The sequence below is a fragment of the Phaenicophaeus curvirostris genome, chromosome 5, assembly GCF_032191515.1.
Source record: "Phaenicophaeus curvirostris isolate KB17595 chromosome 5, BPBGC_Pcur_1.0, whole genome shotgun sequence".
NCBI lineage: Eukaryota > Metazoa > Chordata > Aves > Cuculiformes > Cuculidae > Phaenicophaeus > Phaenicophaeus curvirostris.
The window spans coordinates 23,033,856-23,047,747 of record NC_091396.1 but is presented as its reverse complement, the minus strand read 5'-3'; the positions used below and the strand labels follow the sequence as shown (position 1 = coordinate 23,047,747).

General features: G+C 41.3%; 1 protein-coding gene across 1 annotated transcript in view; it reads left to right on the top strand.

The window, feature by feature from the left end:
• HSD17B12 (hydroxysteroid 17-beta dehydrogenase 12) overlaps positions 1 to 13,892 on the top strand; it is an 88,356-nt gene that overhangs the window by 53,150 nt on the left and 21,314 nt on the right. Inside the window, exons 5-6 of the mRNA XM_069857915.1 lie at positions 3,513 to 3,577; positions 4,620 to 4,664. Of these exons, the coding sequence (XP_069714016.1) occupies positions 3,513 to 3,577; positions 4,620 to 4,664 (110 nt within the window). The remainder of the gene's footprint in view (positions 1 to 3,512; positions 3,578 to 4,619; positions 4,665 to 13,892) is intronic.

Genomic DNA, 13,892 nt, shown 5'->3' with positions numbered 1-13,892 from the left:
TGCAAATAATGACCAAGAAAATAGTGTATATAAAAACTCGGTTAAAAATAACATTAAAAGATAAATCCCAGAATGTTCCCTAATACTTCTGACAGATTTGAGTATGTGCAGCTCATGACATCCACTATTTAATTACTATAAAAACTCAAATCCATTGGAGTAACTGCAACTGCCAAGAATGTGCTTTCTCTAAAGAGTAGTTGTGACAAAACTGTTGATGCCTTGCTTCTTTTTTTTCTGAAGGAAACAAGTTCCAAAGAAACTTTGAAGATTAAAATTAACATCTGGTCTAATCTTCACTGTCAAAATCAGCTCCGGGAATGTAAGGCTTGCAAGCTGCCTGTCATGTAGCAATTGTTGCAGAATAGTGTATCACTTAAATGTCTCAAAGTAGCAAACCTTTTACTGCTTGAGGTACATAGCCACTCTGGCAGAGGTTTTGTTGTTTCTTATGCTGGTTATGGTGATGCATGAAATAATGGAAATCTGACTCTCTATAGTCTTGCTTGGGGTGAGCATTAAAGCAGTGAATGTTTTTCACATTTTCTGTAAGCTTATTACAGGAAAATAAGTATGTTCCTCAAACAGAGCCTTGGCGTGAGTACCTTAACTAAAAACATAGTAAAAATAGCAACTAAATGCTCTAGAGTTGCATGTTCTTTAGCTGAATTCCTTCACTTTTTTTCTTACAGGTATTGCCAGTATAGGTTTACAGGCATCTCTTTTTCTAACTAATCACTAGTAGTTTTAGTAGACCTTGTGGTGGAGAGCATCAGATGATGTGGTACATACTTATTTTTTTTCTTTTTCCCAGATATAGCTGTATTAATAGAAACCACTTGCCAATGTAATTTTTCAGCACCCAGGATGGCCACTCCAGATAGACCATATCTTAATTTTTTTTTTTTACAACAATTAATTTCATGCTTTAGTGCCTTGTATTTTAAATTCTGTATCCTTTATTGCAAACTGGAATATAGCTTTTGCTGATCTGTGTTTTTCATGTATGTGTGAGGGGAAATGTTGGGTTTAAATGAGAACATCCATAAGGGATAAGTTCTCAGGTTCCAATGTATCTTCTTCTTTCAGGTCATATCTGGAACAATAGGTGTGAGAAGTGTTGGTAGTGCAGCAAAGTTGGTAGTAATTCATGCTGCTTAATTTTTAACCTTATACTTAAAGATACGGGAGTCTCCACATATACTGCTCAGGATTGAGCTTCAGATTATATAGTTGCACAGATTCTAACTGAAGTACTTACAGATTGAAATCCTTGTAAACTTACTTGGAAGCTTCTTCTCACCCACATACTAAGGCTAAAAGAGTTTGCATAATGTTTTGCTGTGTGTTCAAAACAGCGTCTGTCAGTAACTTCGAACATGTGCTAGCTACAGCAATATGCTAAACAAGCAGAGGTGGGAAATCTTTCTTTTGCTGTTTTTAAATCCCTGTGATTCTCAAAAGGAGATTAAGCTGGACAGTATACCTGTTATACAGATTTCTCTAGGTAAAATATGCCTGTGCAAACTGGAAACTAATTTTTTTTTAGTATTCTGTTCCATACTGCTGCAAAGTATGATCTGGTAGAAAATGGTTGCTGGAAGTGGAAGTGTACAAATCTGGGACCTAGTGTTGCAGTAGAGGGTGTGCATTTTATGTGACTGTCTCTGTAGCACGGATCACATAAATATTTGAAATTTGGGCAGAGTAGCCAAGGTTTGTCCCCAAACCATGCCACAATCCTTTCCAGGGAGATGGATTGAAAAATAGATTATTTTAGGATGAAAAGAAGGAAAAAATCTGGCTCTGTCTGGCAATAGCATGATTGGACCTTCTTCCTGTTAAAAAACTTTTATCTCTTTCTAAATATAGTGAATATCTGCTGGGAATTTGCCAACTCCATGTTCTCCTCAATTCCTGTATTTTTAAAGGTTACCTAAAAGTTAAAATATTTGAAACACACAGCAAAACTGATGAAGTAAGGGTTCCATAACTACACAAAGATCTGGACTTTAGAGCTGTCATTTGAGGGAATCTCTGGATGAAGTCTGTGCGCTTTGCCAGAATCTTTCCTGTGTGTTTCCTGTGTGTCCTGCATCTGTGTTGATGCTCATATATCTTTCAGGTTGGATGTTAAAATGGTAGCTTTTGGCATAAGTCTAAGAGCTAGTTTTTACTTTTTTTTTTAAGTCATTAGTACCTTGAGCGGGTGTGATACCCCCGTAGACTCCGTGGAGCACACAGAGCACTTGGGGATTCTCTGGAGTGTAAGACGCTATATAAATATAAAATGTTGCCACAGCAACCAAATGTCACACGATTCGCTTGCGTAAGATGAACAACAGATCCTTAGGAAACGGAGATCCCATTTGCTTGCTTTTTTTTGTCTCCATGAGCATACACTTCGTTGAGTTGGAGGCGACGGAGGCTGCAGGGCAGCGCTGTTTTGTGGTGCTATTAGAAGTTTTCCCCTGCTCGTGCTGGGATTTGAGAATGGATGACAGGATAAAACCTTGCCGGTCTGAAGTGCAGAAAAAAAAAACAAACCAAAAAACCCTTTAATTAATCCATTGCCGTGGTTAATGGTCGGTGCGGGGAGGGTTTTGCGGGGGCTGCTGCCCCCTGCCGGCCGCATCCCACAGCACACCCGGAGCTGCGCTCTGGATTCGATTAGAATCATAGAATCACAGAATTATAGAATCATCAGGTTGGAAGAGACCCACCGGATCATCGAGTCCAACCATTCCTATCAAACACTAAACCATGCCCCTCAGCACCTCATCCACCTGTGCCTTAAACACCTCCAGGGAAGGTGACTCAACCACCTCCCTGGGCAGCCTGTTCCAGTGCCCAATGACCCTTTCTGTGAAAAAAATTTTCCTGATGTCAAGCCTGAACCTCCCCTGGCGGAGCTTGAGGCCATTCCTTCTTGTCCTGTCCCCTGTCACTTGGAAGAAGAGGCCAGCACCCTCCTCTCCACAACATCCTTTCAGGTAGTTGTAGAGAGCAATGAGGTCTCCCCTCAGCCTCCTCTTCTCCAGGCTAAACAACCCCAGTTCTCTCAGCCGTTCCTCATAAGGTCTGTTCTCCAGCCCCTTCACCAGCTTCGTTGCTCTTCTCTGGACTCGCTCCAGAGCCTCAAAGATTAGATTAGAAAGATTCGATTCGATTCATTTCTGCGGCGCTGCAGAACTCGGCCGTGCAGTGATGTGGCACGGGGTGCACTGACATTTCTAAAGGAGGAAATGTTCTTCTCTCGCGCTGCGAAAAACAGTGGGAAATGGGTATGGTGTGCTAAATGTGCCAGACTTTTAGCAAGTGGAGAATTACGTCTTACTTGCGTGGCCACGTCCAGTTGTGTGTGTGTGTCCCCGGGTGTATTTACAGTTAAGGAAACTTGGCCAAAGGGGTTAGAATAATGCAACATTCATGAGAATTGCTTGAAAACTCTCATTAATCAGAATGGGAGAAATGAGGTGTCATCTAATCAAAGCTTCATGCTTTCTTTTCAGTCAACAATGTGGGAATTTCATATGTTTATCCTGAATATTTTCTTGATGTCCCAGACCTGGATAAAGTAAGTGCTTTCATGGTACTTTGTAGTGTTCTCATTTTTAGTACTAAAATGATTAATGGATACAGCAAAAGTACTTAGGCTGGTTAAGGTGCTCACGTAATGAGGTTTCCTGATTAGAATTATGGGTTCAAAAAGCCAAGAAATGTACAGAAGCAACATAATGCAATTCAGATGATGTCAGTCTGGTTTTTTGTGGTGTTTTATACTTAGTCTTCCATGTGTCTTCATTTTGTATTTCTATTTCAGAGAGATGCTCTGGGGTCAATATCTAAATTCTAGTCCTGTCTGTGGTCTCATCTGGTGGCTGTTCTTGAGCTGCTTTAGCTTGTGGGGAGGTTCTTACGTGACTGAGGGGAAACAAAGGGAAGCAAGCAACTTCATGGAAGCCGCATGTTCCATAACACTGTTATGAAACTTAAATACGACAGTTTTAGACAGTTTGTAGTGCAAGGACAGTCTTGGTTGCATTGAGTACTTTAAAAACTGACTATGAAGACTTTCACTAATGTGTGATTTTGTTTCCAAAATCCCTTTAGCAAACTGTATTCACAGTGGGTTGTGCATTCTGCTTAAGTCCTGATAAATGTATCTGGGTTTTGGTTGACCTTCAATAAAGCTTTGCAGTATTTAGCAAGACCCACCATCTTTTTTTTACCTGATAAATAAGCTTTAAGTCACAAAAACGCTGTTATGAAATAGTGAAGCGGAAAATACAGACATTAGTTTATGAATATGTCTAAAAGATCAGAATTTATTGAAGTTTTTAAATATTGCAAATAGTGTACAGCGTCAATGATACATCTGTGGTGTTCTTTATTGATACTAGTCCCTAATCAGAGCTAAAACTTCACCAAACAGCAAGTCACAGACTTTACTTTGAAAGTCTGTCACTGCTTCTGATACTTAAGCATGAAAGGCAAGGGGTTAACGTGGACGTATAAGTGTAAGGCTTAATTTATCCCAGGGCTTATAACCAGGAGGATGTGTAAATACTGGTCACAGAACTTGAAACAACAAAACTCAAATCTTTGTTTTCTTGTAGACAGTTGATGAAATGGTGAACATCAACATCATGTCTGTTTGTAAGGTAAGTTCCTCTTGTTCTTCGTCTTAATTGAAAACCATTAAACAATTAAGTTGTCTGAAACAATCACCTATTGGACTACAGGTTCATTTTTCATCATGGGAGTAAACCAGAGATTATGGTTGTTGTATGAAATATCATTTGTTGCAAAGATACTTATTAGCTAGTTAGAAGACGAAGGTGTGTATGCAAAACAGTTTAATGCTTCTTTATGCTTGACTTTCTAGTCCTTCTTGTGAATTATTTACTCTTCTCCCCATTATCTGTGTTTCTTGGATTAGGCAAGAAACTTATTTTTGCATACCTAAGTTTTTTTTTGTACACTAGTGAGAAGACACTTAATGATTTTCTCCAAAATATATAAGCAAGAAAGAAAACCAAGTTCACAGAATAGTGGTATATAAGCAAGGAGGAAAATCAAGTTCGCAGAAGAGTGATATATAAGCAAGGAAGAAAACTAAGTTTGCAGAAGAGTGCATTAACTGTTGAAGTCAAGTTACCTTCCCTTTTTGATATTTAAACTGAAGTATTTATTGTGAAGAAATTGACCTGACTTCAAGCTAAAACATATGGTTGTTCCACTGCTTGTTAACTTCAGGCCTGTTCAAAAATCAGATATTCTTCCTAGTATTTCAAAGCTTAAAAGGGGCAGAGGGGATAGCAGCTGCCTACAAGGCACAGGAGTCAATTAGTGTATTACCAGTGAGTGCTGAGGAAACTCATTGTGATTATTCACTGCTAAACCTTAACTTTCTCTTCTTGTGCATAAAAAACCCAGTTGGATCTCTGCTAGCTGAGGGTTAACCTTTTGCCGCAAAGCCAAAATATTAGGTGTTTCAAAGATGGCTTGTAAGATTTTACTTTCTTGCAGCTGTTCTGATTAGGTTAAGTATTAAATTAATCTGCTATGGTGCTCTCTGGGAGCTTAAACTGTTGATGTTTTGTTTCCATTTGAGGAGGCACAGAGCACTTTAAAACAATGCTTCTGTAAGATTTTCAAACCTTATCAAAACATAGGCAATCAGTGAAAATGCAACCTTTGTGTGACTAAGTGGGATTTTTAGTGTCAGCCTGCTGCTGCCTGCTCTCACTTTCATGTGTGTTTTATGCAACATCTTAGAAATACTTGCTGCAATATTAGAAATGCTGCAACAGTGGTCCTTCAGAAAGTTTTCACCTTGAAAATGACTGCTAACCTGACAAGCACTGATTTTCAGTTGAAGTAGGATTATGGTGTGTGGTGCCGTGTTGCACTCCTGCAAGATCTTCACCAGAGAAGCCAGTTATTAATGGGCACCTTTGAAAGTTTCTTTTATGGAAGTCACTTAGCAGCCTTTTTTTTAAATGCTAGCACATCTACAGCAAGTGTAAATGTGAAGAAGTATTTTAATGCATAGACTTCTAGCTAGAGATTAGCGTAATCGGAAGAATGCCTTTTCGAAGATGTCACATCTGTGCTATGCCAGCAGAGGGAGTGCACTATTCGGTGATTAAAGAATTCGGGGATTGTGTAGGCATGAGGTCAGGAACACCAAGGTGCAGCTGGAGCTGAGCTTTGCAAGGGATGTGAAGGCCAACAAGAAGGGCTTCTACAGGTTTGTCAATCAGAAGAGGAAGTTTAAAGAGAACGTACCTGATCAACCAGTAGTTGAAAATGGTAATCTTGTATCAACAGACAACGAGAAGGCTGAAGTACTTAACAACTTTTTTCACAGAATCACTAGTTTGGAAAAGACCCACTGGATCATCGAGTCCAGCCATTCCTGTTAATCACTAAACCATGCCCCTCAGCACCTCATCCACCTGTCCTTTAAACACCTCCAGGGAAGGTGACTCAACCACCTCCCTGGGCAGCCTGTGCCAGTGCCCAATGACCCTTTCTGTGAAAAAAATTTTCCTGATGTCAAGCCTGAACCTCCCCTGGTGGAGCTTGAGGCCATTCCCTCATTTTTGCCTCAGCCTTCACTGACAGCTGCTCTCCTCACCTCTCCTGGGTCATGGGACAACAAGATAGTGACCAGGGGGGTAAAACCCCTCCCACTGTAGAGGAGGATCAGGTTCGTGACCACCTGAGGAACCTTTAACATATCTACGTCTGTGGGACCTGGTGATGTGCATCCCAGAGTCCTGAGAGATTTGACTGATGTGGTTGCCAAGCCACTGTCTACGATATTTGAAAAGTCATGGGAATCAGGAGAAGTCCCTGGTGACTGGAAGGATAATGTTGTGCCCATTTGTAAGAAGGGCAGAAAAGATGATCCTGAGAACTACCGACCTGTCCGCCTCACCTCTGTGCCTGGGAAGATCATGGAACAGATCCTCCTAGAAGACATGCTAAAGCACATGGAGGACAGGGAGGTGACTAATGGCAGCCAGCATGGCTTCACCAGGGGCAAGTCCTATATGACCAACGTAGTGGCTTTCTGTGATGGGGTAACCACAGCAGTGGACACGGGTAAACCAATGGATGTGATCTCTCTGGACTTCTGTAAAGCCTTTGACATGGTCCCCAACAACATCCTCCTCTCTAAATTGGAGAGATATGGATTTAAGGGGTGGATGGTTTGGTGGATGAGAAACTGGTTGGATGGTCATATTTAGAGAGTAGTAGTCAATGGCTCGATGTCCAGATGGAAGTCTCTGACATGTGGTGTCCCTCAGGGGTCCATACTGGGACCAGTGCTGTTTAATATCTTCATCAATGATACAGACAGTGAGATTGAGTGCACCCTCAGCAAATTTGCAGGTGACACCAAGCTGAGTGATGCAGTTGCCACACTGGAAGGATGGGATATGTCATCCAGAGGGACTTGGACAGGCTGGAGAAGTGGGGCTGAGAGAACCTCGTGACGTTCAACAAGGCCAAGTACAAGGTCCTACACCCGGGTTGGGGCAGTCCCCAATTTCAGTACAGGATGGGGGATGATGTGGTTGAGAGCTGCCCTGCAGAGAAGGACTAGGGGGTGCTAGTCCATGAGAAGCTCGACATGAGCCAGCAATGTACGCTCGCAGCCCAGAAGGCCAACCGTTTCCTGGGCTGCATCAAAAGAAGCGTGGCCAGCAGGTTGCGGGAAGTGATTCTGCCCCTCTATTCCTCTCTTGTGAGACCCCATCTGGAGTATTGTGTCCAATTCTGGAATGCTCAACTTAAGAAGAATATGGAAGTGTTGAATCGGGTCCTGAGGAGGGCTACAAAGATGATCAGAGGGCTGGAGCACCTTCCCTATGAGGACAGGCTGAGAGAGTTGGGGTTGTTCAGCCTGGGGAAGAGAAGGCTCTGAGGAGATCTTAGAGCAACCTACCAATACCTGAAAGGGGCTACAGGAAAGCTGGGGAGGGACTGTTTACAGAAGTTTGTAGTGATAGGACTAGGGGCAATGGGTATAAGTTGGAGAGGGGCAGATTTAGGCTAGACATAAGGAGCAATTTGTTCACTATGACAGCGGTGAGGCAGTGGCACAGGTTGCCTAGGGAAGCTGTGGATGCCCCATCCCTGGAGGTGTTCAAGGCCAGGTTGGATGGGGCCTTGGGTAGCCTGATCTAGTGGGAGATGTCCCTGCCCAGGGCAGGGTGGTTGAAACTAGATGATTTTTAAGGTCCCTTCCAACCTAAACTATTCTATGATTCTTTCTGTTCGGAAGTTTGTTTTGGTTTTTTTTGTTTTTTTCTTGACTGTGAAAAGCTCCTGCTACTAGGTGTAATCCATTTGAGTATAAGCTTCCAGGCTTGAAGATGTTTCCTCCTGCAGGAGCCTGTTGTTCAACAGTGAGCATACCAGATGCTTACTGTTTTGGGGACAGCAGCTTCTTCTAGTGAAACGTGTCCCTGCCACAGGCAGGGGGATTGGAACTAGATAATGTTCCAACTCAAACCATTTTATGAGAGGAGGACATGAAAGATACACAAATAATTTTTTCAGGAGAACCTGTAGAGCTAGACAATCATGGTAGGAAAAAAAATTTAAGAAAAGTCTATGTCCTTTCACTTAAATTTTGGGTTGTAATCCAGTGACTATTTAGTTCAATGTTTTAGGCTGATAACTCTTATCCAGGGGTATAAGTTAGTTTAAAAAAAAATAATAATAATATTCTCTCTTCTTGCCTGATAAAAAACCCATGAAGTTTGGGATGGAAGAGAACACCAAGTTCTTAAGCAAGGATATGAAGGTCTGCTGAAATAGTGAAGGTACAGGAGAGACAAAGTAGGTTTTGCTGGTACCCATTCAGGCTCTGCTCACATTATCTCCAAATACTTGTCAAAAGTGTCGCGTAACCTTTCTAGTGTTACATTCTGGAGCATTGCCATCCACTTCATTGTCTTTGGGATAAAGCTTCCTCAGTGCTCAAAAGGTAGCGATATCTTTTGTATTATTGGTAATCTACCATGTGCCATCAGCAACACCTCTGTTGGACACCATAACTCTTCTGGCACAAATATCAAATAATTCTACATCTGTTCTGGCTGAAACACTCCTTAGGCTTGAAGTAGTAAAGTCAAAATATTCAGCACAGTTTGATTCCGCAGGACCATTGAGGTCTATTTTGTTGCCACAAGTGTAGGCATTTTTGAAAGGGAATGCTCATCTCTTACCTTTTGACCCGTCATTTGCTTTGTTTGGCAGCTCACTGGATTTCCTGGGGGTTATGCAGCATGTAAGAAGGGGTATGTATGCTAAGAGATAAGACCCCATCTTCACCTCACCGGCCTACTTGGTCCTGCTGTTCAATATTTTTCCCAACCATGAAGAATCTAATATTTCAAAATTTTCTCTAATGTTTGAGAACCTGTTTCCTGTCAGAGCTTTTAAACATGTTTGGTTTTTTTTCCTGTTCCATCTGACTACCCCCATCATGGTTGCCTGTGAACCCCACAGTGGTGCAGTTCTGGCATGAAGTATTGTGATTACTGTGATGTGCCTTCAAAGCACCCTGTATACTGCTGAAGACAAGCTATGTCAAACTATGCAAACCATGTTGGAAGTCTCACATTTTGTAAAATACTGGTTAGAAAACCCAAGCAAACACTGCTGTCTGCTCCCTAAAGACAGTAGGTTCATTTCAGACACTCCGGAAAATGTCACATTTTTATGGTGATATGCAGGGCAGGAGTTACTCTGTTCTTCATGTAATACACAAAACAAGAAGTGCCTTGGGTCTTGATGATGCCATGAATAGAATAAAGACTGTTTGTTTGTGGTATTTTTTCAGGAAAGCTTCAGACTTAATGCAGGCTTATACAAAGATTGAATTAACAGATACACGAGGAAGAAGATGGAGTAATATGCAAAGTTCCATGGTTCCTCTCATAACCTCATCTTAAGATTCTGGGGATATTTAAAAAGCAGAACTTTTCTTTAATGATTGTTAAAGAGTTTAGGGAAGAAGAGTTTAGGGGAAAAAAACCTCGACAACAAAACCCACACCTGATACAAAATTGAAAGGGGGAGAAGAAGCTGGTGTGTTTGAGAAAGAAGGGAAATAGTCTTTTGCAGACCTGTGTGTAGAAAGAAGAAAAACCTGGGGAGCAATAGTCCTGCAAGACAGTAGGAAATAACATTTCTCTCCTGAGCGTTCAGATGGGCTAGTGCAGCCTAATACCACTTCTGTAGAGGTACTTTACCAGAAATCAGGTGATGGTTGGCTGTGCCCTGCTAGAACTGTATGTGAATTTTTGCATTTGGTGTGTGTTGAAGAGGATCATAGTAAGCAGCCCGTAATTCTGAGGCAACACTGACTTGTGAGAGGACATCACTCTGTGTGTGTGTTCCAGTCTAGTCAAGAGGTTTCTTTGCATTTTTGTTCAACTCATAATCAAAGGAAGGGATGATTTTTTTAGCTAAGTGCGTAATGTAAGTTTATAACAGAGAGGGACAGTTGCCAATGCTTGGAAGAGGAGCAAGTGTTCTGTGAAGCTGGTCATGAAGATCATTCAGGTGGTTCAGAGGGAGAAATTAGATGCTGCAGTTTCTCACCTTGCTGACTTTCCCACCTTGAGCCCAAGAACATGATACACAGGAAGCTGAAACAAGGGAAATGTAGCTGTGATAAATGTTTTTCAGCAATAGTCAGGGAAGTGTTTGGGATTTTTCTTCAAAATACAAGTAACTTGGGGAAATTTAGGAAATCCTGGAGTTCTGTGGCTTTTTGCCTATTTGGGATTGAAACAAACAGGTATTGCACATCTTGAAAAGAGAGAGTTCAGCCTTATTATTTGAGTAGTCTTTTTCCTACTTAAAGTTGGGACAGAAAGATGTTTATTTTGAGAGCTTTTCCTTGTGAACTGGACTCAAAGTTTGTTGCTCTAAATAGGAAAAACTTTCTCTCCTAGAAATGTTGCTCAGAGGAAAGTCGCTGGCAAAGAACAGGGTTTGCAGCATGTTAAGTTTTTATGTCTCATGTCCCTTTCTGGTTACTGACCTTGCCACATGGGTTTTTGCATGATTTTCTGTTGAATTCATATCAGATTTACTTGCCAGTTTTTGCAAATACAATTAATTCTTGTTCATCTTGTGGTATGAGCTTCATTAAGAACTTAGTTTTTGAAAATAGTTACATTACAGAAGCCTAGTAGTAGATGCTGAGGAGAGGTTTCATGATGAATTTTACCACTGGCACATGAGTACAATTCCTTGGTTCTTTTGGTACAAGGTTTGCAGATGAGTTGCACAGGCACGGTGTTAGTTAACTATTTGTTAAACAGCTAGTGCATTTGTGAACTTGTGTGAACCCTCTGCTCAGGCATTATGAATTATCTTATGGTAGCAGTGATAGCTTTTACATGCATGGGTGCACCACAGGGAATTGCCGGTCTTTAAAAAGATAAGTTGCTTTGAGTTTCTTATTTCCCCCCAGACTGGGGAGTGAGATCTGAAGGAAGCTTCTTGGCTGCATAACAAATTAGAAACGTTGTCCAAGTTCTCTGGCTGCAGCCTTTATGGTACTTGCATAGGCTTAATTACAGATCATTATACCTTTTGGAAGCGGAAAGAGTGCCTTGTAGTCATAACTTCTTACCACAGAATGATCTCTCCTTGAATATACAACTGTAGTATTAGGTCTCTGGCTTTGGATAACTGTAGCCATTAATTTGTGAAGGATGACTTTGAATATTTACCTCAGCTTTTCCCACTGTATTTTAACAATCTGAGTGAATATCACTTGAAAAGTATTCAGAATTTTACAAATTATTATTATTTCCCTAAGCTCTACTCCTGAGCTATTGCTTGGATCAGAGTGAGAAAAGACTACAACTTGGTGATCAGTAAGAATGGGAGACTTTTTTTTTTCTGAAGAAGAAACACTGGAAGTACATGGTTACAACTTCTAACTATTTATTAGTCCTCTAATAAGAGTTTTTAAGTGCCTTTTTTAGAACATAAATGTAGCCGTATGACTGTGCATTTTTGTATATGCCAGTAGGAATCTCTGCTTCTTTAGGCTAAAACTGGTTTTCCTTTTTCCAAAATTAGAAACTAGAAGACAGATCTGTTAAGGAAGAGTGGACAATATAACCAGTGCTTGCCAGGCGTGTAATAAATGCATTGATAGATAAATGAACATCAATACATGCTAACTCCCTGTAAAAGTTTAATGAAATAGTCTGTAATGAGGCTCTACTTTAACTTAGCCATTTGCTGTGAGCATAGAATCATTAAGACTGGAAAATACCTCTAACATCATCAATTCCAACTGTCAGCCCAACACTGTCATGCCTACTAAATTATGTCTTGTAGTGCCACATTTATGTGGTTTTTTTTTTGAAAACCTCTCCAGGATGATGACTCCACCACTTCCCTGAGCAGCTTGCTCCAATGCTTCACCACTCTTTCTGTAATTTTTCCTCATATCCAATCTAGACCTCCCCTGGTGCATCATGAGGCCATTTCCTTTTATCCTATCACCTGTTATTTGATTGAAGAGACCAGCACCCACAACCGCTACAATCTCCTTTCAGGTAGTTTTAGAGAGCAGTAAGGTCACTCCTCAGCCTCCTCTTCTCCAGGCTAACCAATCCTCAAACTTACGAGATGGAGGGTTAGGTGTAAATAGAGTGAATGTGAAGATAGTGCAGCTCTCCTAACCAAAGGTACTATACCCCAAACTCAGTGGTAGCATTGTGTGTATATGTAAAATTATAGGGAAAAAACCAACCAAAAAAACCTCATCAACTACTATTTCATGGTTGTGTGCTAAATGTAACTTTTTGCCAGACCACCTGAAATACAAAAGATTAGCAGCTTATGATGTCAAGGAGACTGTTCTGAGCAACTTTCTCAGATGTGTGCGCAGGTGCACGTTCTCACTCTGCTGTAAAGCAAATTTTTAGAAAGAAAAATGGTTTGCTTTGGAAGAGCTGGCAGTTTTAGAGTCATAAAATAGAATCATAGAATGTTTGAGATGGAAGGGACCTAAAGATCATCCAGTTCCACCCCACCCCCCGCCATAGGCAGGGACACAACCAACTAGATCAGCCTGCTCAAAGCCCCATCCAACCTGGCCTTGAACACCTCCAGGGATGAGGCAGCCACAACTTCCCTGAGCAACCTGTGCCAGTGCTTCACCACTCTCATGGTGAAGAAATTCTTCCTTAGGTCTAGTCTAAATCTGCCCCTCTCCAATTTAAAGCCATTCCCTCTAGTCCTATCACTATAAGCCTTTATAAAAAATCCCTCTCCACTTTTCTTGTAGCCCCTTCAGGTACTGTAAGGTTGCTATAAGGTCTCCTTGGAGCATTCTCTTCTCCAGCCTGAAAAACCCTAACTCTCAGCCTGTCCTCGTGTGGGAGGTGCTCCAGCCCTCTGATCATCTTTGTAGCCCTTATCTGGACACGTTCCAACAGCTCCATATCCTTCTTATGTTGAGGATTCCAGAACTGGACACAATACTCCAGATGGGATCTCATAAGAGAGGAATAGAGGGGCAGAATCATCTCCCTTGACCTGCTGGCCACGCTTCTTTTGATGCAGTTGGCCTTCTGGGCTGCAAGTTTGCCTTCAGAGAGAGAAACACTACCATAGAGCTCTCTAACCTCCTATATACTAATTCCTGTAAACTCAGACTTGCAATGCTTTGGCCTTTATGAGAAACACCCACTACAGAACTGGCTATCTCTAAATTAGACCTAGCTAAAATTCAGATTCTTTATCTTGAAGATATTTGTTCAATTCTAGATGGTTGTAGAACTGCCTATTTTATGAGGGCACATATGAGATTATAGCTGTTGAAGATAAGA